Source organism: Aulonocara stuartgranti (genome assembly GCF_965226115.1).
Source record: "Aulonocara stuartgranti genome assembly, chromosome: 22".
In the NCBI taxonomy this organism is placed as follows: Eukaryota; Metazoa; Chordata; class Actinopteri; order Cichliformes; family Cichlidae; genus Aulonocara; species Aulonocara stuartgranti.
In genome coordinates this window covers 11,116,717-11,139,081 of record NC_138957.1, presented here as the reverse complement: position 1 = coordinate 11,139,081, position 22,365 = coordinate 11,116,717, and the positions used below count along the sequence as shown (strand labels likewise).

General features: G+C 39.4%; 1 protein-coding gene and 1 long non-coding RNA gene across 5 annotated transcripts in view; one reads left to right on the top strand and one right to left on the bottom strand.

The window, feature by feature from the left end:
• The window catches only part of LOC309698717 (receptor-type tyrosine-protein phosphatase U-like), a 263,712-nt gene that overhangs the window by 220,546 nt on the left and 20,801 nt on the right, over positions 1 to 22,365 (top strand). For 2 of the 4 annotated variants that reach the window (XM_082521358.1, XM_082521357.1), the window contains exons 20-26: positions 2,291 to 2,308; positions 5,371 to 5,407; positions 13,381 to 13,478; positions 17,271 to 17,387; positions 17,548 to 17,702; positions 20,266 to 20,401; positions 21,877 to 22,026. In XM_082521358.1, coding sequence (XP_082377484.1) covers positions 2,291 to 2,308; positions 5,371 to 5,407; positions 13,381 to 13,478; positions 17,271 to 17,387; positions 17,548 to 17,702; positions 20,266 to 20,401; positions 21,877 to 22,026 — 711 coding nt within the window. The remainder of the gene's footprint in view (positions 1 to 2,290; positions 2,309 to 5,370; positions 5,408 to 13,380; positions 13,479 to 17,270; positions 17,388 to 17,547; positions 17,703 to 20,265; positions 20,402 to 21,876; positions 22,027 to 22,365) is intronic. The other 2 variants (XM_082521360.1, XM_082521359.1) reach the window with 1 other exon arrangement.
• LOC309698734 lies at positions 8,731 to 9,741 on the bottom strand. The gene is made up of 2 exons (XR_014274167.1): positions 9,569 to 9,741; positions 8,731 to 8,979 (listed from the first exon to the last, which is right to left on the bottom strand). It is a non-coding gene; the product is annotated as an uncharacterized lncRNA (long non-coding RNA).

The window sequence follows — 22,365 nt, the reverse complement described above, 5'->3', positions numbered from 1 at the left end:
TTAGTACATGTAGGCTTTGAAATGAGATTTTATCGCTATATCTCTAAAGTTCCAGCAAGAGCCTATAAGCTCTGAGCAGCAGGCCTTGCCCAAGTGCTTTTGTAAGGCAATATTGAGCATTGAAATTGGACCCAATATAACTCAGTTGATCCTTTCATATACTTTCAGATTTTGTGATCTCACCTACAGTTCAGCTCGAATGAGTGTCTCAGGGAGCCTCTCCAGTCCCAGCAGCAGTTTGCTCTCCCTTGAGATGCAATCTCTGCAGCTTTGCATTAGATGGAGCAACAGTGTCTGAAGGACTTTTCCTTCAGCGCAGGTCAGGCTGTGAGCTCTGCCGCTCACTCATAAATAGAAGGGTCACTTCAAGGGGACTCTGAAAAAGCTCTCCACAGTCTTCCCTTCATGTAGTCTGCTGAAGTATTAATCTCAGGTTTAATATGAGCCCGTATAATAGGCTGATTGCTCTGTCGCACCCTTTGTTTTAGCAATTGTTTTGTGAACAAAAGAAAACGTAAGGGGCAGATTTGTGGTTGTGGTCGCCTGACTCAGCACACGCGAGTCCCATCGGGTAGAACTGTGTGTGGCCACTTCATCCCCTTTAGTGCTCCATGATGGCTCCATTAGAACGAGTGCTCCAAGGACCTTTGTGCCATTAACTGTGCAGGCTACAGCACCACTTGCATGTCATGCCAAGACCCTTGGCTCAAAATACTGCAGTGAAATGATTCCAAATGATTCATGGAGGAGGCCAAGGCTGGAATAATGGAACATTGCTTTTTTTAAAGGTTAAACTGAAAAGTTTAGTAGTCTTCTCACTCATTCACGTGCACATTTGCATGTCTTTCATTTTGCAGGGGTAGCAAGACATGACATTATTTTGTAAAATCTTTAGATGAACCTTGTTTTTGCCATCTAGGCTGACAGATGTAACTCCAAAAGATGCAATTAAATTTCAGCGGACTTTGATATTCTGTTAGGCACTCGGGAAGTGATGCCAGTTACAGTTGGTCGCTTTCGATTAAATGGAAGTTTGAGAATGACTGAGCAAACCAATCAAAAAGCTCGAGATAAAATTCTGGTTTAGCAAAAAGCTCAATATACCATATTTATCATTGTCTCGCTTGTCATTGTGTGTCACCTGGGGAAGGCAATCTGACCAAGATTATTTTGCATGGTACTCAAAGCACCATTAAAGAACAATTCCAGTTTCATCAGCTTAGTTTATTCAACTTTCAGCTGCATTTAGAATGTAATTTAGTTTTTGGCTTTCTCGATTTGCAATAAAGCTGCAAATAGTAACACAGTACATGCAGTGTTTAGCAAATGTATTAAAACCACCATCCAATGTACGGTTTATGGAACAGTTGCCCAAAATTAATAATATTGGTAATTACTATTATTTAATATTTCTGCAATGGTTAATCCACCAGTATGCACAAGCCCTTTAATCAAAATGATATTTTTAACCTGTAAAGATTATTTTGGCCAAATGCTTAGTTTTATTATAAACTGTGACTTTCAGACTAGTTTTGTTGCTCAAACTTTTTTTGCAGTGTCTCTGTGTTCCCAGATCTCAGCTTAGTTCACCATAAAATTAACACAGAAACTATTTTCTGCCTTAAAAAACCTGGTATCTTTGTTACGTTAGACTGTCAAAAAGTCAACACAATTTTATTAATTTAAGGCAAAACTGTGGTTATGGTATATATACCACTCCACCCTCTTCATTTGTTTTCTCACACAAATTTTAAATAAGAATTTATCCAGACTGGACATAACTTCTATGGAATCTCTAAATTCACTGCAATTTTATGAACAATTCATAGCATGTATTGAGTAACATTGTGTAGTTCCTAAGGCACCATGTTCCCTCCTTCTCTGCAGAACCTATTAAAGTGTCATTGAGAGCTTGGATAATGCTGGGTTTTTACTGCTCTCGGATGATGACCTGCTGCTGCACTCTTTTATCTTTTTTGCCCGTCTTTAACAATCTAAGTAAAGACATATGATTGAACTTCCCATTCTCTTCCTGCAAGACAAATGACTAAAGGACTGCGGTTGCTATATAACAAGAGTTGGCCTTTATCGCAAAAACATGGAAATGAAAGATTTCTGGACATTATTCTCTCCACAGGTTTCCAGTGCAAACTGCTTTCTAACCATTTCATAACCCTTTTCTTCTGGTCTTTAATCACATTAACTAGCTCTTATTTCCTCCCCTACTTTCCTTCTATATCTCTCTCTGTTCCCCACCCTCCCTTGTTTTCAACCTTTTGGCATCTCTTAGATTCGGATAAACAGGGAAGTAAGTATCTTGCTTCTCTTCTGCTTTCCATCTTCTTCTTTTCATGCCGCCTCCTCTGGCTCTCCCTGCCAGCCCTCCACGGCTTTTCTTCTTCTTTTCTGGCAGATCCTCCTTTGCTTTTCCTCTCTGAGCTGCTGAGCCTTTCCACTTTTAGCCCTCACTGTTCCTCTGAGTTTTAACTTTTTTCTCCCAAACTGACCGTAGCAGTCTCATCCATAGTCAAATGCTCACCTGGAGTTTTTGCTTAACATCAGTCTCAGTTTTTTTGTATAAAATGGCTGATAGAATACTACAGAGGAAAAAAGACGAGGTCAAAGCTCATGTTTATACACACACAGTATGACAGGAGGCATTGTAAATATATACAGTGACAGTGAAAAGTAAAGAAAACCCTGCTTTTCCAGTGGTATGAGAGCCCATATTTATCAGGCATCTCAGCGTAAGATAGTAGGTGCAAGATCACACTAGAAAACAAAAAAACACAATTATCTTCACAAAATACATGTCATCGTCGGCTCGACTAAAAGCTAACCTGGTAGTAAGCCACAAAAGCACACCAAAATAACAAGCTTTCTAACTGCCTGTCATAGATATGCACATGTTGATGAAACAGCTGAGCTTGATGCATCTCTGCTGTCGCAGCCTCGCGGGCTGTCTGGCTCTGGGCTCTGACCCGTTTCTATATAAAATCTCAGACTTTTGTTAATTTACGATATCTGACTGCTGCGACCTTGTTTCATATCACAGCAGGTCATCTTTGGGTTAATTAATCACACGGGAGAAGAAAAAAGATGAATATTGTAATTAAAGATGTGAAAATGTTATTTGACAGTTGTGTGTGTTGTGTCAAGTAGTCTTAAATCATCCATATTAGCTAAATGTCAAATCTATTTCATGGCAATAAGCAAACAGTTTACTTCCTGAACTATACCTGAAGTATAGCTACAAAAGCATCTGAAGCTGCACGTCTTCAGAAATCAAAACGCTAAATGACACGTCTGTCAAATCAAACGCTGACAGAACAATGAGTTCGCTGAAGTGGTGACGAGAACTTTTTGCAGGCAGTTTTTACCTGAAAGCAGCAGAGAACTGCTTTTTAAAGTATTTATTTAGAGAATTTATTGCAGTGGAGAAGATACTTCAGTGGAGTCAGGACAGATAGAACAGATGGGCAACATTATAGTTTGATCCAATTTTAGACTCCTCACCCCGAAATTCAGTCATCATATATATATATATATATCATCAATGTTATGATAGTCTGCAGTTAATAAGGGCAGTTCTGTCCAAATTTTCAACCATGTATGAAAGCTCTGCATGAATTGATGGGCAGATGCTGTTTTGCTGTTCGAAGTACTACTGAGAGCAGGACACACATGCAACAGTAGGAGATGACTTCCAACAAAGCGATTCACATTTTGCTGCTGCCTACATGATTCGAGTAAAAAGAAATAGATTTTTGCATGAGGAAAATGATTTTAACGGGAGTGTACATATTAGGAGCTGTTTCTTTTTTAAAGATAATAATAAGATTGGTGCAAACATCTTGTAGCAGCTTTTGAGTGGGATGTACTGTAATTGTTCCATTTACACAAAGAACTCCACAGGATGTTTCTCTCTGGTTTTCTTTCAAACAGGAATAATTTGTGTCCCCTAGAATCTAAAATACAATAGCAAAGTATTGAATATAATATGAGTAAGATTTGCTAAAATATATACTTAGCCTTTTTTTTATGATTAAGTAGCTCGTCGTACACCCGCTGTTATTTTGTTTCTCATGCAACTGCTTTACAAATGCAGGCCGTGGTTCTCGGCTGAATTGCTTATTCTCACTGTTTTGCAAGGAGGACACAAAAATGTCTCTGACGTCCTTGACTGCTATCAGCGAGGATGATTAAAGTTCCTACGGGATTCTGATATGCAGTTCTGAGATGCATGATGAATATGAGTTCATTTCACGAAGGCCTGGTTTTCCTTGTCACAGGTTGTAGTTGGAACGAGCCAAATTTGTCAAAGCAAAACAAACTGAGAATCGTTTTTTCGTCTTATTGTGATGGAATTGATACGCGTTCCACGTCTGCATGTCTTTACTTTTTCTTTTCAATCCATTGTGAATTCACATCGCTTCGTGTTTTTCTGCTTGCCTGCTGTTGGAAACTGTGGTTGCCAAGGTGACAGACAGGAAACCGGTCAGCTCAGGGGAAACTCGGCAACAGAGGCTCATGGGAATGGGTTCGCTGCAGTCTTTCGTAGCGATGACCATCCATCTCGGCATTGCTCTCCAGCATGACAGTTATGGAATGTAATTTGTGTTCCTGCTTGCTCAGTAGTGCATACATGTATATGAGCTCGAGGGGCTACAGGGACTGCGCTCTGTGTGTGTCTGTACAGTATTTTTACAAATGTTTACTGAATACAGCGGCTGCAATCACTTTACCTGCGATTCATGAGAGAGCGCACTAATCTTAATTCTGGGGATCTATCATGCTCGACTACTTTGCATTCAGCACACAGGTCTTTGCCTGGTGGAGGGCCAGAACGCCACTAATAGCCTTCCAGGCCGTGCACACTGTATCATAACTGCACTAATGCCAAGCAGAGCAGAAAGGAGACAGCCAGATCAGTCAGTGTCACTCAGGTAGAATTACTCCCAGAGCTGAAGATCGCTCACTTGTCAATCTACCTTTGATCAGCAGCCCAGGCTGCATGCAAAGCAGCACACACTAGGCTGCCTTTGAAATGCAGCTCCCTTGCTCTGGAATGAATGACCTGGCTCGGAGACAGGCAGAGAGAAACTTGAATTAATGCCATTTCTTCCTGCATTATAATTCAAGTGAGATTCTTCACCCAGAGCTAGGGCCCAAAAACAGTCCAAAGAATCTTTGGCTGGTCAAACACACACATACAGATTAGTTCTCAGAAAGATCTTCAGTCAAAGGTGGAGCATACCGCGTCCCACCAAGGCCCGAGCTGGTCCCAGAGTTCACGTTATCATGTATCCCTGTAATTATTAACCCTCTGTCTGATTTCGTTTTTTCTTATCTCCACTCTCTGTCCCACAGGGCTACCAGCGATCAAACCACTTCATTGCCACTCAAGGTGAGTGTACGGCACGAAACCCAGCAGCAGTGTGTCACCGCTGGTATTTCAGATTGTTTGCAGCGTACTTTGCACAACAGCAGCCCAGCTGACAATATGAAAATGAGTTAGCTGAATTAATAATGTGTAAACAACAAGGAGCCCGTGTTGCATCACGTTCACATCTGGATTTCCACCACAAACAAGCCTTTTCCTCCATCTGTGAGAAACGCTCTCGGAGCAGCCGACTGTACCCGTCAGTCAGCCGACACTGTAAACTGCTGAGTGTCGCTGTGTCTGAAGTTCTGCTTCCGTCTCTCTCCTCCCTGCCATCTGCATGTGTGGCACAACATCTCTCTGATGTAGTTTTGATTCACTATATAGGCTGCATTTCCCAAGCGGCACACTCAGGCACACCCTCACTCAGAGCGAGACAGAATGAAAGAGAGACAGGCACTGAGCGAGAGAGCAAGACGTTTTCTCTGTTCTCTGCCGACTCTGATCCTGTTTATTCACTGAATGTGTTTTTCACTCTGTAATCCCCCTCTGATTTCTTCCCATCTTTCACTTTGCTCTCAGTTCTGCCGCTTCTCAAAAGTAACCTCTGAAAATTTCTCTCCTTCTCTTTCTTTAACGTTTTGCTCTTCGTGCACACACGGGCGCAGGCGGGAGGTGGAAGAGGTGCCAGTGTGACTTTCAAGTAGAAGTAAAAATTTACTTTGGGTTAAGATGTGGTTGAAAATCAGTTCACAAAATGAGAATGAATTGAAGAATGAGACAGAGGAGTTCCTTTATTTTGGAAATGAATGCTCCGTGCTCATTTCCTGTGTGTCCATTCACCCACTCTCCCTCCGTTCAAGTCTGCTCTACTGTCCTGCTGTAAAATCAAAGCTAAATGCCCCAAAATAAATCTTTTAAAACAACTATGAGTTTATTAAAACAGCTGGGCAGACCAATAAGCACCTTTACTTTAACACTTTCACTTTACAGATGCAAATATGCAGAGTTTTTCACTGCAATTCCCCTCACAGGGGCATCATGTCACAACAAAATCCCAGGAATTGCCAAATATAATCATAGCCAGTTCAGTGGGCTTTCCTTTTTTAAACCAAGTCAAATGTACAGCATCTCCAAAGTCACACATTTACCACTCCCTGTGCTGAATACGGGACAGTTCACATTTCACTGAATGTTGACCAGAAAATGAGATTTGTCGTGACTGCTGAAAAATGTGGAGCTACATGTTGTATTATTCTTAGAAAGAACTTTTTGTTCCAATGTAGAATTTTTGAAGACACTATAGAATAATATTAATAATCCTGATAAATGTACCCTAAAATTGGGCACTCCTATAGTGTTATAAATGTCTATAAGGCAGTAAATACACAGCTGTCTTTACGTAGCATTTTGGGAGCGATTTTGGACTCGGAAATATTTTCTGCTCTGAGTTTTCTGTTCAGTAGAAGGATGGTTCTGTCAGGACTGTAATATCCTGACATGTTAACAAAAGGACATTTTCCACCAACTCCTGTTGATCCAGAGAATAGAGAGTAGTGATGTAATGAGGCAACTGTTGTTGTGATTTGGGACTGTACAAATAAAACTGAATTGAAATTGAATTAAATGTACTTTGGTACAGGATATTATCAAAACTCTGTCCCGCATAGATAAGGTTGTGTCGCCCTCTGCCTCATACACAGATCAGGACTCTCACTCTTACCTGTAACTGTTTCTGTGTCTTCACCTTGACTTGACTTACACTGCAGCTCTGCAAGTAGTGAGCCACAACAGATAAAACTAGTTTGTCGGAGCATCTTTGCAACACTGGTTTAACACATAACTGTTCTATATTGTGGAAAAAAGCAGTAAAAAGAATAATCGAGCCATCTTTTCAAAAACATTATTAAGCTCAATTGAATCCATTAAACTATGATCAGCTCTTATTTGTTTCCCTGCTCTAACCTAACTTCTCGCACAAATATGATGCACTTTTAAAATTCTTTTTTTTTCTGTTGTCATTGATGGAGAAATAAAAAAATAGCTCCAAACTCTGTAGTTGATGCTCAAATTCAATTAATTAATTTAAAATGGAAAATAACTGATTATTCTCTGATATCCAGCCTTAGGTCTGACAACCTTAGACTTTATCTTTACCTCAGACTTTATCAGCGCTTTACATTGTAAGTTGTTAAATGCAACTTACAGCACAAAGCGAGACATATTTTTGTTGAGAAAATTACTTTTTGAATATATTAAATATAAGTTTAATGAAAACTAGCTGCTATAATTGCCTGTGTCACTATTAACTTAGTGGAACTAAGTTTAATCATGCATAACTTCAAGCAATAATTCAATTTAAATGGTTGTTATATAAAAATACAATTTCTTATTGTTTTTCTCTTCTCCTATAGAGTTGTGATGAAGGCATGAAGAAAGAAATTAGCGATAGACATCAACACTTTTTTTTTTAAGCAGGTCTTAAAGTTTTGTTTCCTGGACACTTTCAGCATCACTCAGTGGGGACTCAGTTCTGAAACACATTTGCTCTTTAATGATCAGAAGGTTGCTGCTTTATTTGCTGTTTGCTGAAAGTCTATTTTATCTCCGTTTTCAATTGCAGTCTAATATATTCATGAGTTTGGGTTCCTAAGTTACCATATATTTGATTTTTTGGAGATCTGAATCTATCTGAATTTCAGGAGCAGGACCACGCCTCCAAACACGCCCCTTCCGGTTCTTATCTATATATGACACCCCCCCTTACCCCCCTTATTCTACAAGCTGTTCGCTCTTGTTTTTGGGCCCTACCCTTCCTCCCCTTTATCAATTCATTCACTTCTCATTAGTACATAGGGAACTGCCGCCAGTCCCCTCCGAGGCCTTCCCCAAACCGCAGCTCAATTCATGTTTAAGCCTTTTTCTACTAAAAAAATGCCATCAACCTAAACTGAGGACTTGGGCCCAGGTAGTACATACACAATCATAATCAATTCATTAATATGTAAAATGTAAAACTACACAGCAAATCCAGCATGTCCAAATTAACACTGTCGGATTTGATTTCAACACTATTAAAGTGTCTATATGGGTCCACACCAGAGAGTGTTAATTTAACTCTTTTTGGAGAGTTGGTACGTTAACTCTGATTTAGTGTTAAACACCAAATCTGTCTGGAGTTGATAATTTAACACTTGGTGTTAAGAGTTTATATATTAACTCTCAAAGAGTATTTTAGTTTAACTACGTAAGAGTTATCTTCTAATTCATTCTAAAAAGTGGGAATTTTACTGTTCTGAACTTCTAGAAATTTCTTTTGGAAATAAACATTTACTAAAAAGATGCAATGGTTTTTGAAAAACATTTATTCTGAACTGTGCACCACAATTTTAAAACATTTTCTGAAAGATGTAACAGTGTACATGTTCTCACTTTCATTAGAATTTTGTTTATCAAAAGGTCTGACATGGTAAATGCAAATAACAGCATTCTCATCACTTATTTCTTCAATACAATATGCATGTCCTTCATTCATCCCTTTGTGGAACTTCAACGCACTTCTGCTCTCCCCCATATTCCATCTTCACAAGCATATCCTGTGTGGAGATTGAATAAAAATTAGTTGACACTAATTAACGGCACAAATAATCCAGTAAACAATTGCAGCACAGTAAAAAAAAAAAGGAATCCTCTTTGAGCCATTACTTGTGTAAAGTATTTTCCCAAAAGACAAGGACACAGGCAACAGGTAATACTGAACTAAATGTAAAACCTCAACTTTTTTAATTTTTACCTAAACCGTGTGCACAAAACTCTGGAGGAATCTAAATGCTACCGTAGAATCCAGTCAGGACGTCTGCTACTGCTGTTTGCTCGTTTTTTTTATTTTTTTTTATGGGCGATCGTTTTCAGGCTTCAAGTAGCACCATTATACCAACATTTCACATTCTAGACATTGTTTTAGGTGTATTTGACCAAAAGTTTGACTGAAAATTCACATGCAAGCTTTTTTTCAAGGCTGTGGTATTTGCCCGCAAACAATACCTTTCAGCTAGCTAAAACAGAATATTATGCTATCAGCGAGCAACATGGCTAATGCCTTTCACACAGCTTTGTCTCAACTCCAAAGAGCCACAGAAGTAAAAGCTAATAACAATTGAAACAATCTTTGAAAAAATGACTTACCAAGCATGGCAAACAACTCAAATATGTAGAGCAAAATGTTCTGAAACGGCTTCACTTCAGCTTCGATTGGAGCCGTGCTGGGGGCGGAGTCTGTGAATTTACTCTATTGGTGTCATAGCCCCTGTAGGAGTTCAGAGTTAAGAGGTCAAGAGTTAATGTTTCCATTGTAACACCTCCAGATTTGAAATAGAAACACTCATTTTTAACACTCGATTTTAACTACGATCATTTTATACCTCAGAGTTACATTAAAAGAATGTGACTCTGCTTAGAGTAAAATTAACTCTACTTTTGCAAGGAGACTATTAACACCAAAAAATTTAACACTTTTGAATTTGCTGTGTAGCTGAAATTATAAATAACACTATGGAAATAAGTTATAGTTGAGGAGGTAACAGCATTACTTTAGCTGTGAGACTCATGTACTGCAGATCAGCGGTCCCCAACCCCCGGGCCTCGGACCGGTCCGTGAGTCGTTTGGTACCGGGCCGCGAGAGTTGAGGCTCAGGTGTGAAATGTATAGTTTTCAGGGTTTTTATCAGTTTTCAGCATTATTTTGTTATCGTTTTTATCGTTTACTCGGTTTTCCTGGGTCTTTTCGGTACCGGTACTAGTTTTATTTTGTTGTATTTATCCGCGACACCTTAAAGGCCGGTCCGTGAAAATATTGCCGGGCATAAACCGGTCCGTGGCGCAAAAAAGGTTGGGGACCGCTGCTGTAGAGTGTACGTACAGTGACTCATCATTAAAGCTGCAATTTGCCCCTCACACTCTGCACACTCCTAGCATCATGCTGTGCATACGTGTGCCGTGAGCCCCGGGTGGTCAGCTGTGGCGATGTGTTGGGTTTGATTTGTTGTATCTTAGATGAGTCGTAAGACAGCTGAGCTCTTGCAGCAGGTGCTTTGGGCTAGCTCTCTATTATGTCCAGGGGAGCGGGAGGAGACGGGTGATAGGAGAGGCAGACAGGGAGGAGAAATGCTAAGTGTACTCCACAAACTCCGGTCCACAGGGGCAGTAAGTTATGCCGTGCATACAGATTTACCCAGCTGCTGGGATCAAACATGATCCATCTCTCGCCTGACTGTCCCCTCCCTCTGGTGATGTATTAGTGCGCTTCTCCTACTGCTGAAAAATTATCATCTCGCATATCTAATACACATAAAATAAGACTGCAGCAATCGCTAACAGGGGGGCGAGCCATGAATAACCCGTAAGGAGGAGGAAAAACAGTGGTTAAAGTAGCTGCCCACGTGCGCACTTTAAAACGTACTCAGGCTGGAGCTGACTCACCTTGGGTTGACTGGAATCAATACAGACCAGTACACGGCTGTTACGAAAGCCAGAGCTCTTGTCATGCTCTGATTTTAACAGGCAAGTAACGCTGTTCCTCCTCCTGTTGTCTTTGCATGTTTGCCCTGGGGCATGTAGTCAAAGGCATGCTTTTTGATTCCACAACTGTGCAAATAAAAGCTGTGAAAACAAGAACTGCTTTATATCTCTTTCTATTTATTTATTTATTTATCTATCTGTTGAAACACAAAGCCTCAGAAACCCTGTATTGCCTTTCTCATTTAATTTTTACACAAATTAGAGTTATTAAAAAAAAAGAAAAACACCTGAAGCTCTCTGCCCTCTCTCTTCCTTTGGCAGGACAGACTTTTGAAGTGCCTTTTTGGTAGCCAGTGTGTACAAGCATTCATTGTTTCAGCTCTTTCAGATATAAACTTTAAGGGTCACTGGACTTCTTGAAGTTTGTGGAAAAAACTTCACTGTGTTCCTTGAACTCTACCTCAGCAGTTTCTCCACTATGTGAGGGGCACATTGCTCTGCTGGGAGGGTTCTGCTGCCGACAAGTCATTGATCCAGGGGGTGGAGCTCAGGTGGGAGGGTTGTATGGAATTATGCTTGCAGGAATACCAGGACCCAAGGCTTCCAACCAGAACATTGCATTCTAAGCAAGCGATTAAGTGATCAATGTTTTTTCACATCACACACTGTTGTTTCTCACACAGTTGACTTTAAACAGTCAGGCTGCTCTTTTTAATCTCAGTGTCAGGACATGAAACTACCTGACATATCTACGTTTGGAGATCACAGTCAAAGGGGAATATTTGAATTCGTTTGCAGGAGTTTATTAAAAGGATTTGGAGGCTTAATCAATATGAACATTACAGAAAGTTAATTTCTGACCACCCGCACGTACAGTGCATCTATATTTCTATTTCCCAGTAAATCTGTGAATCTGCTGAGACAAACACTGGTGAACTGTGGCCAGTGAGTTTGCACGGACAGACTGGAAGGTCAGATAAGATAAGATATTAGAGAAGATAAAATAATATAAGATAAACCTTTGTTAGTCCCACACATGGGAAATTTGTTTGGCCACGGCAGAAAGTGGGTAGTACAAAGTTAAGAGCATCACACACAATCTTGAAGTCCATTATCATATGTGCCTCAGTGGAAGTTTTTGTGTTAGTCCCAGCTTTGAGAGGATTTTTTTTCACCTCGTGTGTGCTTGTTCTTTCCTACATATATCTCAAGATTTGAATAATATGTACTTAATATGTATGTACACATATTACAGCTTAATAATATGTATACAGCTGACACAGATAATCGTAACGAGACAGGGCAGGAGCAACACAACATGACGCATACTGACGGGAGACTGTCAAAGTAAAACAGGAAGTACACAGAGGCGCAGACAGGAGGAGAGAGGGAGCACGGGGAGAGCACAGACATAACGGGCTGGGGGAAAACATGGAATAAAACACGGGGGGAAACGAGGGCTCACAGATACACAGAGGGGCACACAGGGGGTAAAAGTCACAAGGGGAAGTCAAATAAGGAACAAAATACAAATATACATGAAACTAAGAATGCTGGGCCAACATGGCCCAGGATCATGACAACTTTATCAAGGAAATAATTGCATTTTAAGGGTATTTCCAGTAGCTTTTTTTAAAAAAATGTATTTGCTGCTTTAAAGAGAATTTCAAGCAGTGTGTAGTTTGTGGTTTTTTTGTTAACCGCTGCCAAAGTGTGGCCCACTCATGTTTTGTAACATTTTCTGGACAGCAGTGAAGCTCCATGCAAAGAGGACTAAGATGTGTAAGAATCTGATTATGCAGTCATAGCTTAGTAGTAGTGACTCTTCATTTCGTACAGAAAATGTCAAATATCATCAGCCTGATGATTTAAGTGTCTGTGAGGTTCAGTTGTGATCTCGGGCCCAGATTTACACAGGAAAAATTACTATGTGGATGTTTTTGCATACAAAGACATTTAGAGCAGTTACATGAAAGAAGATGATATTTCTGTTAGACAAACTGTGTGGGCTGAAATGAATCCATACTTCGTTCGCTGAAATACATGTAGTGCGTTTGGCAGAGAAGTCAGTATGAAGGAGGACCTTGTGATATTATTAACACAACAGTGTAATGAAATCAATGAAAGTGTCATCTTCTCCTGGAAGCTGTGATTTGTGTCAGCCACTGGTGCCTGGGAAAGGCAACACAGAAGCTTATTTGCACAATGGCGGAGGATTTGTGGGTGTATTGAAATGACATTTCTCCGTAGTATTAGAACAGAGAGCGGGCAATAGTTCATGAATGACACATTGTTACTCTATTCCCTGGCATGGATTACACACTGCCTGTACATTGATGGTTATTGCTGCTATTTTCTCTGACTTATTATCATCTCTCTTCCTTCCATATCGTCCTCTCTCCTTCTGTAACTTCTCTTCCTCTTCCTCCCTGTTTCCACTCTTCCACTTGTAACTCTGTTGTGTATCTCCTCCTCCACAGGCCCCAAGCAAGAGATGATCTACGATTTCTGGCGGATGGTTTGGCAGGAGAACTGCTTCAGCATTGTCATGATCACCAAGCTGGTGGAGGTGGGCAGGGTAGGTTTCCCTCGCCTTTGTCCTGTGACCTCTTTAGCCGCCTGTGAAGATGAATGGAGAGATGGATTCTGAAGTTCCCTTTATCAGGGGCTATATATTAGAAGAGCTGCTCCACTCTGTTTTTGTGGGAGGAAATGGCAGCAGCTGTCTGATCATGAGGGATCACCTTTTACTTTGGTGGCTGTGGTCCAAGGTCAGAGCTTTGAATTTGATGAAGGCCTATGGTGAAGTACTGGAATACAGTAGACGCTTATACTCTTCCTATCTGCTGAATGCAGAAAGCTACAGTTTGTACTCAAAATGTATACAAAAGCAACTGTACAATTCCTAAAATATCATAACTAAGAAATATACCTCAGTTAGGGAAGCATTATTGGTAGTGAACAGAAAAGGGCATACTGTTGGGATACCACAAACTGTTATACTACAGTCACACCAGCAAAAACAGCCCACAACACAACCAAACTTACTGCAAAATGTTTGCAGTGATCTCTTTGCCTTTGAAACGGTTCCTCGGGCACATGATCTACATCTTCAGAGCAGCTTTGGTGCATGAGGACATGTCGGTTTGCAGTTGAATGAGAACAAATTGCTGATTACATGCAATTTGGTTTGTTGTAATACAACAGTGAACTGTAATAATTTGGCATCTGTTGCAAACATGTTGCAATCTACACAGAAATTCACATTAACTGTATACATTCAGAAGCTCATACAGTTGAGAGAGAACTTCAGAAACTCTTCCACAAAGAATGACACACTTGCTGCAGGACAACTGCAAAATGGCATAAGTGCAGACAGTTGCTCCACAACTTTGCCTTTATATAGGAATGCGACCAGAATACAAACAGCTGGCAACCAGTTAAGTTGAGTCCCCAATTTTAATGTTGCAGTGATCAGCAGAGACTGGCTCAGACTGGTTTGTCTGATTTTATAAATTAGAAGGCAGTCCAAGTGGCACTGCAAGTAGCACTGTCACTCACCTTGCAATCGAAAGTGGTTACCCAGAAGTTGAGGGTGCCGCATGCTCAGGCTTTGGGCAACCGTTTGGTCACAGAAATTACTTGCAATTGTTTGCTGAATGTGAAAAAAATCAATGCAATTTCTGGGCAGCAATTTGTCCCTAATTGCAGGGAGGTTGCCATCCCATTTTTACTCTCATGTGACTGAGCTTTTAGGTAGCTTTCTAAGTAGTTTCTTGGGTTGCTCTAATGAAACCTAAGAAATATCTTAACCAGTAAAGTAATTGACTGTTTGCGGTTGTTAAATATTTTGTGTGTAACTATTTTATATTAATATGTATTTCACCCTAAATATGATTGAGTCTGTAGCAAATCTTACTATGCTTAGTTAAAACGAACATTTAGATTGACATTGCTTTAGTGTAATGTTTTACTTCAGTACATAGTAAACAAAAATCTTGTGTCAGCTCAGGTTAGTGATCGTATTTAAGTTTTCATTTTTTCTTAACTTTACAGTCTCTGGATTCTAAATTAGCTAGCAAGTTTTGTTAGTTAAATTAGCTGTGTTTAGTAATGTGTACATTTCAATAGACTGTTGGCATGACAGAGTACTGGAAATAATGCTTTGAATCATGAAAATAAATGAAAGGCCTGCACCTCACAATCTTCTCCACAGATTGCTTCTCACTCATTTTAAACTGCAATACATTTCAAGCAGGCTTTTAGAATAGAAGTTACAGTTTAGCAGTTGTTTCCCTTCCAGAAGCATAAATGAAACATAAAGCATGGAACGGCATCTCTTTTTGTGAAATTCAAATAACTTTCCAATCACACGTCGAAGCAAGTGTCGGCCAGGGTCACATATTAACAGGGACAAAAAAATATAAAAGCCTGAACTGTGAAATAATTAATCAATTTTAAATTTCTTTTATGAAACCTTCTGTCAATTAAAAGAATTAAGAAATATAAATGTGATTTTTATTTTAAGAACTTGTTCTACATCCAGCACTTTTGTACAATTCAAAATACATTGTGCTTAGAGCAGGGCGATATGGCCAAAAATATTTATCACGATATATATTTGAAAATTTGCGATAACGATATAACCGACGATATAATTGATGCGAGACAAAATACAACTCCACAACATTACTAGCGCAAAAAGACAACCTTCCATTTATTTTCACTTAAACAAGAAGCTGGTTTTTATGTACATTAAAGCTTTATAAAAATGTAACAGTGCAAATGCAAATTCCTTGCTGAAAGTTTAACCAAAAGGCATTTCCAGTAAAAATGGGCTGACATATATATCCTGAGCATAACCATGTATAATATCCACTGAAGTTAAAAAGAGGTGCTTTGCAACATTAAACTGCAGTGTGCAGTATGTATTTTTCGGACCATAAGGTGCACGGGATTATAAGGCACATTAAGCGAAACAAAGCAGTCAGATAAATCAAACTTTATTAAACTCATTCTTCTTGCTTCCTCCACTTCTGTACCATTGATTCATTAATGTTGAATTCTCTGGCAGCTGCTCTATTCCCATGTTGTTGCAGTATATTAATGACTAACCTCGTATTGTGGATGGATTATCTCAGTTGTTCTCCTGACTGAAGTTTGGTCCGTTTACAGTATCCTGCCATGCGATTGCATTTGTCTCTAACCATGAAGAACCTTCACGTTAACTTTTATAAGTGGAAAAGTGTTAGTGTTCGTCCTCCAGCTTCACTGTTTATGTTATGCTAACATAGCTGTGTCGCTAGCGATCACGTAGCACATCATTAAATACCAGCTAGCCCAATTTCAGTAACCCTACAAACGTCACTGCTGTTTAGTTTCCTGTCTTCATTTATGTTGGAAGTGATAGCAGAGCTGTACGCTTGATTTTTTTCAGAAATCTCTCCGTCAGAACATGCTATATCATGCTTAGGTAACTAGCGAAACTAGCGAGCTAACTTCCGCTAGCTTCCTGCTAACTTCTAACTCCGTTAAATGTAATACATTTTGTTTTCATGGATGCCTGGAAGTTAAACTTTATAGTTACACCTGGTAAAGCAGCAATGCTGATCGTTTTATTAAAAATGAAAGAATTTAGACAGTTTTTAATTCTAAGTGATGCTGCAGTGTTGTTTGACCTGAAACATACGGAGTTTAGGACCCAGATTACTCCCAGATTTAAGAGCATCTTAGTCCGACAAATACGACAATAACAACGGCCGCTTGCATGTTCTGCAAAAAAATGTGCTTTGTTGTGTATCTGACGGACAAACACCAAACCAGTTCCACATCACGGAAGTTGCACCATTTTTACAAACCAATTCTGGTTCATCTGTTTCACTCAACAATCGGCCATGTGCGTATGAAAACAAAGGCACTGCGCATGCGCGTTTTACTCCCATTCTATCGCGATATTTCATTTTCCTATCGTTGCCTAACATTATACCGGTATTACCGTGAACGGTATAATATGGCCCAGCCCTAATTGTGCTATTTATTTAGTGTTTTTTTAAGAAATAAAATCACATTGATGATGTAGAGGGCAACGCCCCCATCGGTCACAGCAGATGGCCGCCCCTGTCTTTCCTGATTCTGCTGGAGGTTTCTTCCTGTAAGAACGGAGGTTTTTCTTCCCACTTTCGCCAAGTGTTCATTCATAGAGGACGTCGTCTGATTATTAAGATTTTCACTGTCACTGTAGCTTCCTTACCTTATGATATAAAGCACTGTGACGTGATTATAACTGAGCTGAGCTGAATTAATACCTGGTTATATTAATTCAGCCATACATTAACTGTATTTAACCTGTAACTGAACTTTCTTTGTTCAGATGAAGTGCTGTAAGTATTGGCCCGATGACACAGAGCTCTACGGTGACATCAAGATAACACTGCTGAAGACTGAAACACTTGCAGAGTACACTGTGCGCACCTTTGCCATGGAGAGGGTGAGTCATACTCTTGCATTATTTTTATATCAAACCTGTGAGCGTGGCCGGTGTGCGTCATTTGTACCCAGCAGCTCAGCTCTCATGTCTTTTTTATTTCAGCTATTTCACTTCTTATAATCATCACTTCACATTACACCTGACTCATTGTTTGTTTTAGAGAGGTTACCCTGCCAAACACGAAGTGTGCCAGTTCCACTTCACCTCTTGGCCTGAGCACGGCGTGCCGTACCACGCTACGGGCCTGTTGGCTTTCCTGCGCCGGGTCAAGGCCTCGACTCCTCCTGATGCTGGACCTGTGGTGGTCCACTGCAGGTAACATCCCTTCTGTCCTGATAATAAGCAAATTGCCTAACAGATATGGTGGCTGTAAATACTCCCTCCTATAAATACGCCATGTTCAACATGTTCCAGTGCGCTTAGATAGCACTTAGCACTGCGTTTTTTTAGCTTCAGTTTGTGTTTTTCTGCATTTCTCAAAATAACTGTCAGCTTCTCTGTTCTCTGTTCTGTGTTTGTGTTGTGGAGAGCACAAAAGTGTTGATAAAATAAAATGCTTCACACATACCCAGAAAACATTCACAAAGACGCAGGTGGTAGGATTTTTCACAACGGGCAAGGACAGCGTCTGGCTTTTCAGGGAAGAATTTTTTTAAGCTGTCTGTTGACTAATAATTGTTATTAGACCTGCAGCAGAAGCTTTTGCTCACAGATTTCTTTTTGATCCATTTGGGCATTTTTTTCAACATAGAAAATATAGAAAGAAATATAGAACAAGTTTTCATGCTACAATCACGATTAACTTACTTCTACTGTAGAGAAATTGCTAATGTAACACTGCCAACAGTTTGTTAGGGCTGCTGTGAAAGCTGTGAATTGAACTAAGGAGCTAAGGAAAGGAGCTTGGAAAGAAAAGCGTCTGGGATACAGACGCTTTTCTTTCCAAGCTCCTTAGACTACGATGACCTGGATGACTGAGAACCTTCACAGACAACTCTGGTGCATCTTATAATAAGCCATCTGTATAAGTGACATAGCTTCTGTTCGTGCAAATCATTTGGTAACTATGGTAACACCCTGTCAGCTTATTAAGTCCATTAGAGAACTTGACAACAGCAAACCTGTGCCAACACTTCACAGCGAAACCAAGTTTGAAAATGCATTTATTTCATTCTGTCTCTACCTCTTTGTCATAACATACAATGATGTGCAGGATAACTGTTCCTACAGCCTTCACTTTAAAGTGGAGCATGACTTGCTGTGCTCCAGTGAAATTTATTTTATTTCAACACCTGGGATCCCTAAAGTGCTTAAGATGCTGGATGAAAGTCAAAAAAATGTCATATGAATCAATTAAATGCCAGTTTGAGTAACAAACAGCTTTACAACAAACAAGTCTGAATGCAAAAATCCAGTGTGTGTACACAAGTAGCTGCCGTATGTAATCACTCACAACAGAAAAACTAATGAGAAACACAAATGAAATGAATGAATGTTTTAAAGCCTAATGTTAGTGTTTTGACCATCACATCTTAGTTCTTCTTTAACCTCAAGTGATCATATTTGGGTAATAAGGTGGTTTTAAATATTATTTATACAATAAAAATTCACACTATATTTTGCCCCTTCAGGAACTGAGAGAAATGTCGATGCAACAGGGTCAGTCACAAAAATCTCTGAGTTTCCACTGCACACAAACTTTTCATTGCACTCTTTTTGTAAATACAGGGTGGGCCATTTATATGGATACACCGTAATAAAATGGGAATGGTTGGTGATATTAAAGTCCTGTTTGTGGCACATTAGTATATGTGAGGGGGCAAACTCCTCAAGATGGGTGTGACCATGGCGGGCATTTAGAAGTCGGCCATCTTGGATACAACTTTTGTTTTTTCAATAGAAAGAGGGCCATGTGACACATCAAACTTATTGGTAATGTCACAAGAAAAACAATGGTGTGCTTGGTTTCAACCTAACTTTATTCTTTCATGACTTATTTACAAGTTTCTCTTTGTTCACAGCCATTGACATGTTGAAGAGGTTAACACGTGAGGAGCAGATCGAAATTGTGTTGATATCTGGTGAACGCAGTAACCGGGTCATTGCAGCAGATTTAAATGCAAGAGTTTGTGATTAGTTCAATAATATGGAAAAACAGCTACTTTTATTTTTGTGCTGTCTGCCTTTTATAACCTGATCGTACTGTGTATTATATGGCACCAAGTCAGTCCAAAAAACTCAACTGTCAAAATAGCAGCACCGTATAGTAGGTCAACTGTGAGAAATATAAGCAGGGGTAAATATCACTGAGTCACTTTGGATTTGTAATAATCACCAACATGCTGAGATCTGTTCTTGGTGTTTGTTTTTATTTCAGCCCAGTCTGCCAGTGTACACCCTCTCTTGGATTTCAGATTCTGATCAAGCTGTGATGCTTTTCCGTTTTATCATAAGTGATACTTTTTTAACAACACTGGCGCACCGCTGAGAGTGTTTTTTCCTTTCAGTGGAAGAGCAATGGCTATATGAAGACAAATATTTCTTTGGGTATAAGATATCCCAGCGTTATAGGATATCCCAGTGCAGGCACAGTTTTAAAGTAACTAAGCCTTACCTAGAAAGAGCTGAAGCATTCACAGACATCTGAACATCTTTACAGCAGTGTTAAAGCAAAGCATAGGCCAGAGCAGAGAAACTTCAAGCTATGATAGAAGATAGAAGGTTCGTGTATCTACTGTCTTTATTTGCAGGACAAAAGCTCCATTTGTACACGAGTTAAAGAATCTCATTTATTAATGAAAGGATCCCCATTGAGTTTTTTTTCTTTTCAGTGGTATATTCAGGCCTTCTAATCCATCTCCCCTCTCCTCTGTGACAGCATGGGGGCAGGCAGGACCGGCTGCTACATCGTTCTAGATGTCATGTTGGATATGGCTGAGTGTGAAGGAGTGGTGGACATCTACAACTGTGTTAAGACCCTCTGCTCACGTCGCATCAACATGATCCAGACTGAGGTGAGTGGGAGAGTGGAAATGTGGTTAGAGATGCCATGCTGATGGCTTTAACAGAAGCTCACAGGTTTAGCCTTAACAGCAGGTATTAGTTCATAAACATAAATCATTTTTGTTTCAACTGTAATATTAGTTATTGATAGAACATTGTAAAGCTGCCTAACTTTACAATTTACAAATAGTTTTTTCATTTCATTTCCTTTTTTTTTTCTACAATAGTGCTGATTGAGGCCAAACTGACAAAAAAAGTAGCATGGATAAAGGCGATGGGTCATGGGTTTTAATCTTTGAATTCAGGTGTTTTCAGTCATTGAAACACCTCAAATTAAGTGATTAATCGTGCTGTCTGACTTTTATAAAAATATGGGGAAGAATTAGTTTTTAAAGAAGAAAGAAAAAATGTAAATGATTGTTAATATGAAGAAGTAAAGTAAGTAAAAAGCCACCTTCAAGGCATTGCTGTATATATATTATAGCTCTGATTTATTTCTATAAAATACTGTCTATCCAACTTTTGACGGAGCCAAATGTAGGGAAATGATGTATACACATATACACCCATCTGTTTATACATGTATTTAATTATGTAAATGTACAATATTGTCTTTAACTAATTATATTATCTGTAACTGTTTCATGCAAAAACGATTCTACACTGAATATATATTTAAAAATGTAATTATGTTGAATTAGCAAAGAAGCAGCTACATTAGTGTAGAAGACCAGTGTCAGACTTCTTTTATTAAAGACAAATATCATTCATTCATTTGATAAAATCCTTGCTTTAATTGTATAAATAAACTCACAACTCACAGTTTTTTTTATTCAAAGTGTGCTTAGAGTGAACTCACAATCTTCAAATAAATAAGCGGGAGAAAGACATTAATTACCGCAATAAATAAAACTATTAAAAGTTGGAACGTCATTCTTTTCTTAATAAGTCGGGCACAGTAAATACACAAACAATAGTATTTATTTCCCTTTAATTTCATCTCTTCTCTTAGCTGCAGCTTGTCTACCAGTTAAATATGAGTACAATTATAGAGCATATTAAAAATGATAAATAAGTTGGAAGAGGGACAGTTTTATGTCTGTAATTATGAATGTATCCTCAGCTCTTTGATCTGTTGTTTTGTTGAACATCAAAACATATTTCCTAGTTTCCTCGTTAATTGCACAGCTCGTGACTTTTTTAAATGGTGCGTGTGGGCAGTGTTTAGCTCCTCTGATGTGTGTTTGCTGGACTTTTTTACCCCATTTTATGGACACTTTTTTCTGCTTGGAAACAATACCCGAGTGTCGGCAGGGTAATGTGAAGAGTATTGAACAGCTCTGACTGTTAGTCAACAGCATTAATTAAATTCAGCATTGTTTTTGACGAGTGGGCAATTAACAGTGAGGCCGCTCTTTGGTGAGACGGAGGGGTTTTATGTGACTTGGGAAAAGTGGGAATGCGTTACCCTCTGTGTGTGTTTCAGGAACAGTATGTTTTCATCCACGATGCCATTCTGGAGGCTTGTCTGTGTGGAGAGACTGCCATCCCTGTGACTGAGTTTGCTCTCACTTACAAAGAAATGCTAAAGGTCGACTCACAGAGCAACAGTTCGCAGCTGAAGGAGGAGTTTCAGGTAATACTGAGAGACGATGACGTCGTTTTTCATTTCAAACTGGGGTAGAGTTAAAAATTCACATGTTATGCATGTTGTGAAATCAGCTGAATCACAGCAAATCAGCACTTTTTACTTTTTTGTTGTCTACAGAGGCACATATTTGTTGAATCTGTGTTCTGGATCCTTTTCTCACCTAAATCGGTTCAGCAAATGAATATTCAAAAGGAAAAAAAAAACACCCATAAAGATTTAAACCCACTTAGAAGTTGGAAAAAAAGACACTTCTGAACTTGCCTGAGGATCTTCGCACTTTAAATTACTTATTAAAAGTTAAAAGTATCACAAACTCCAATGGAG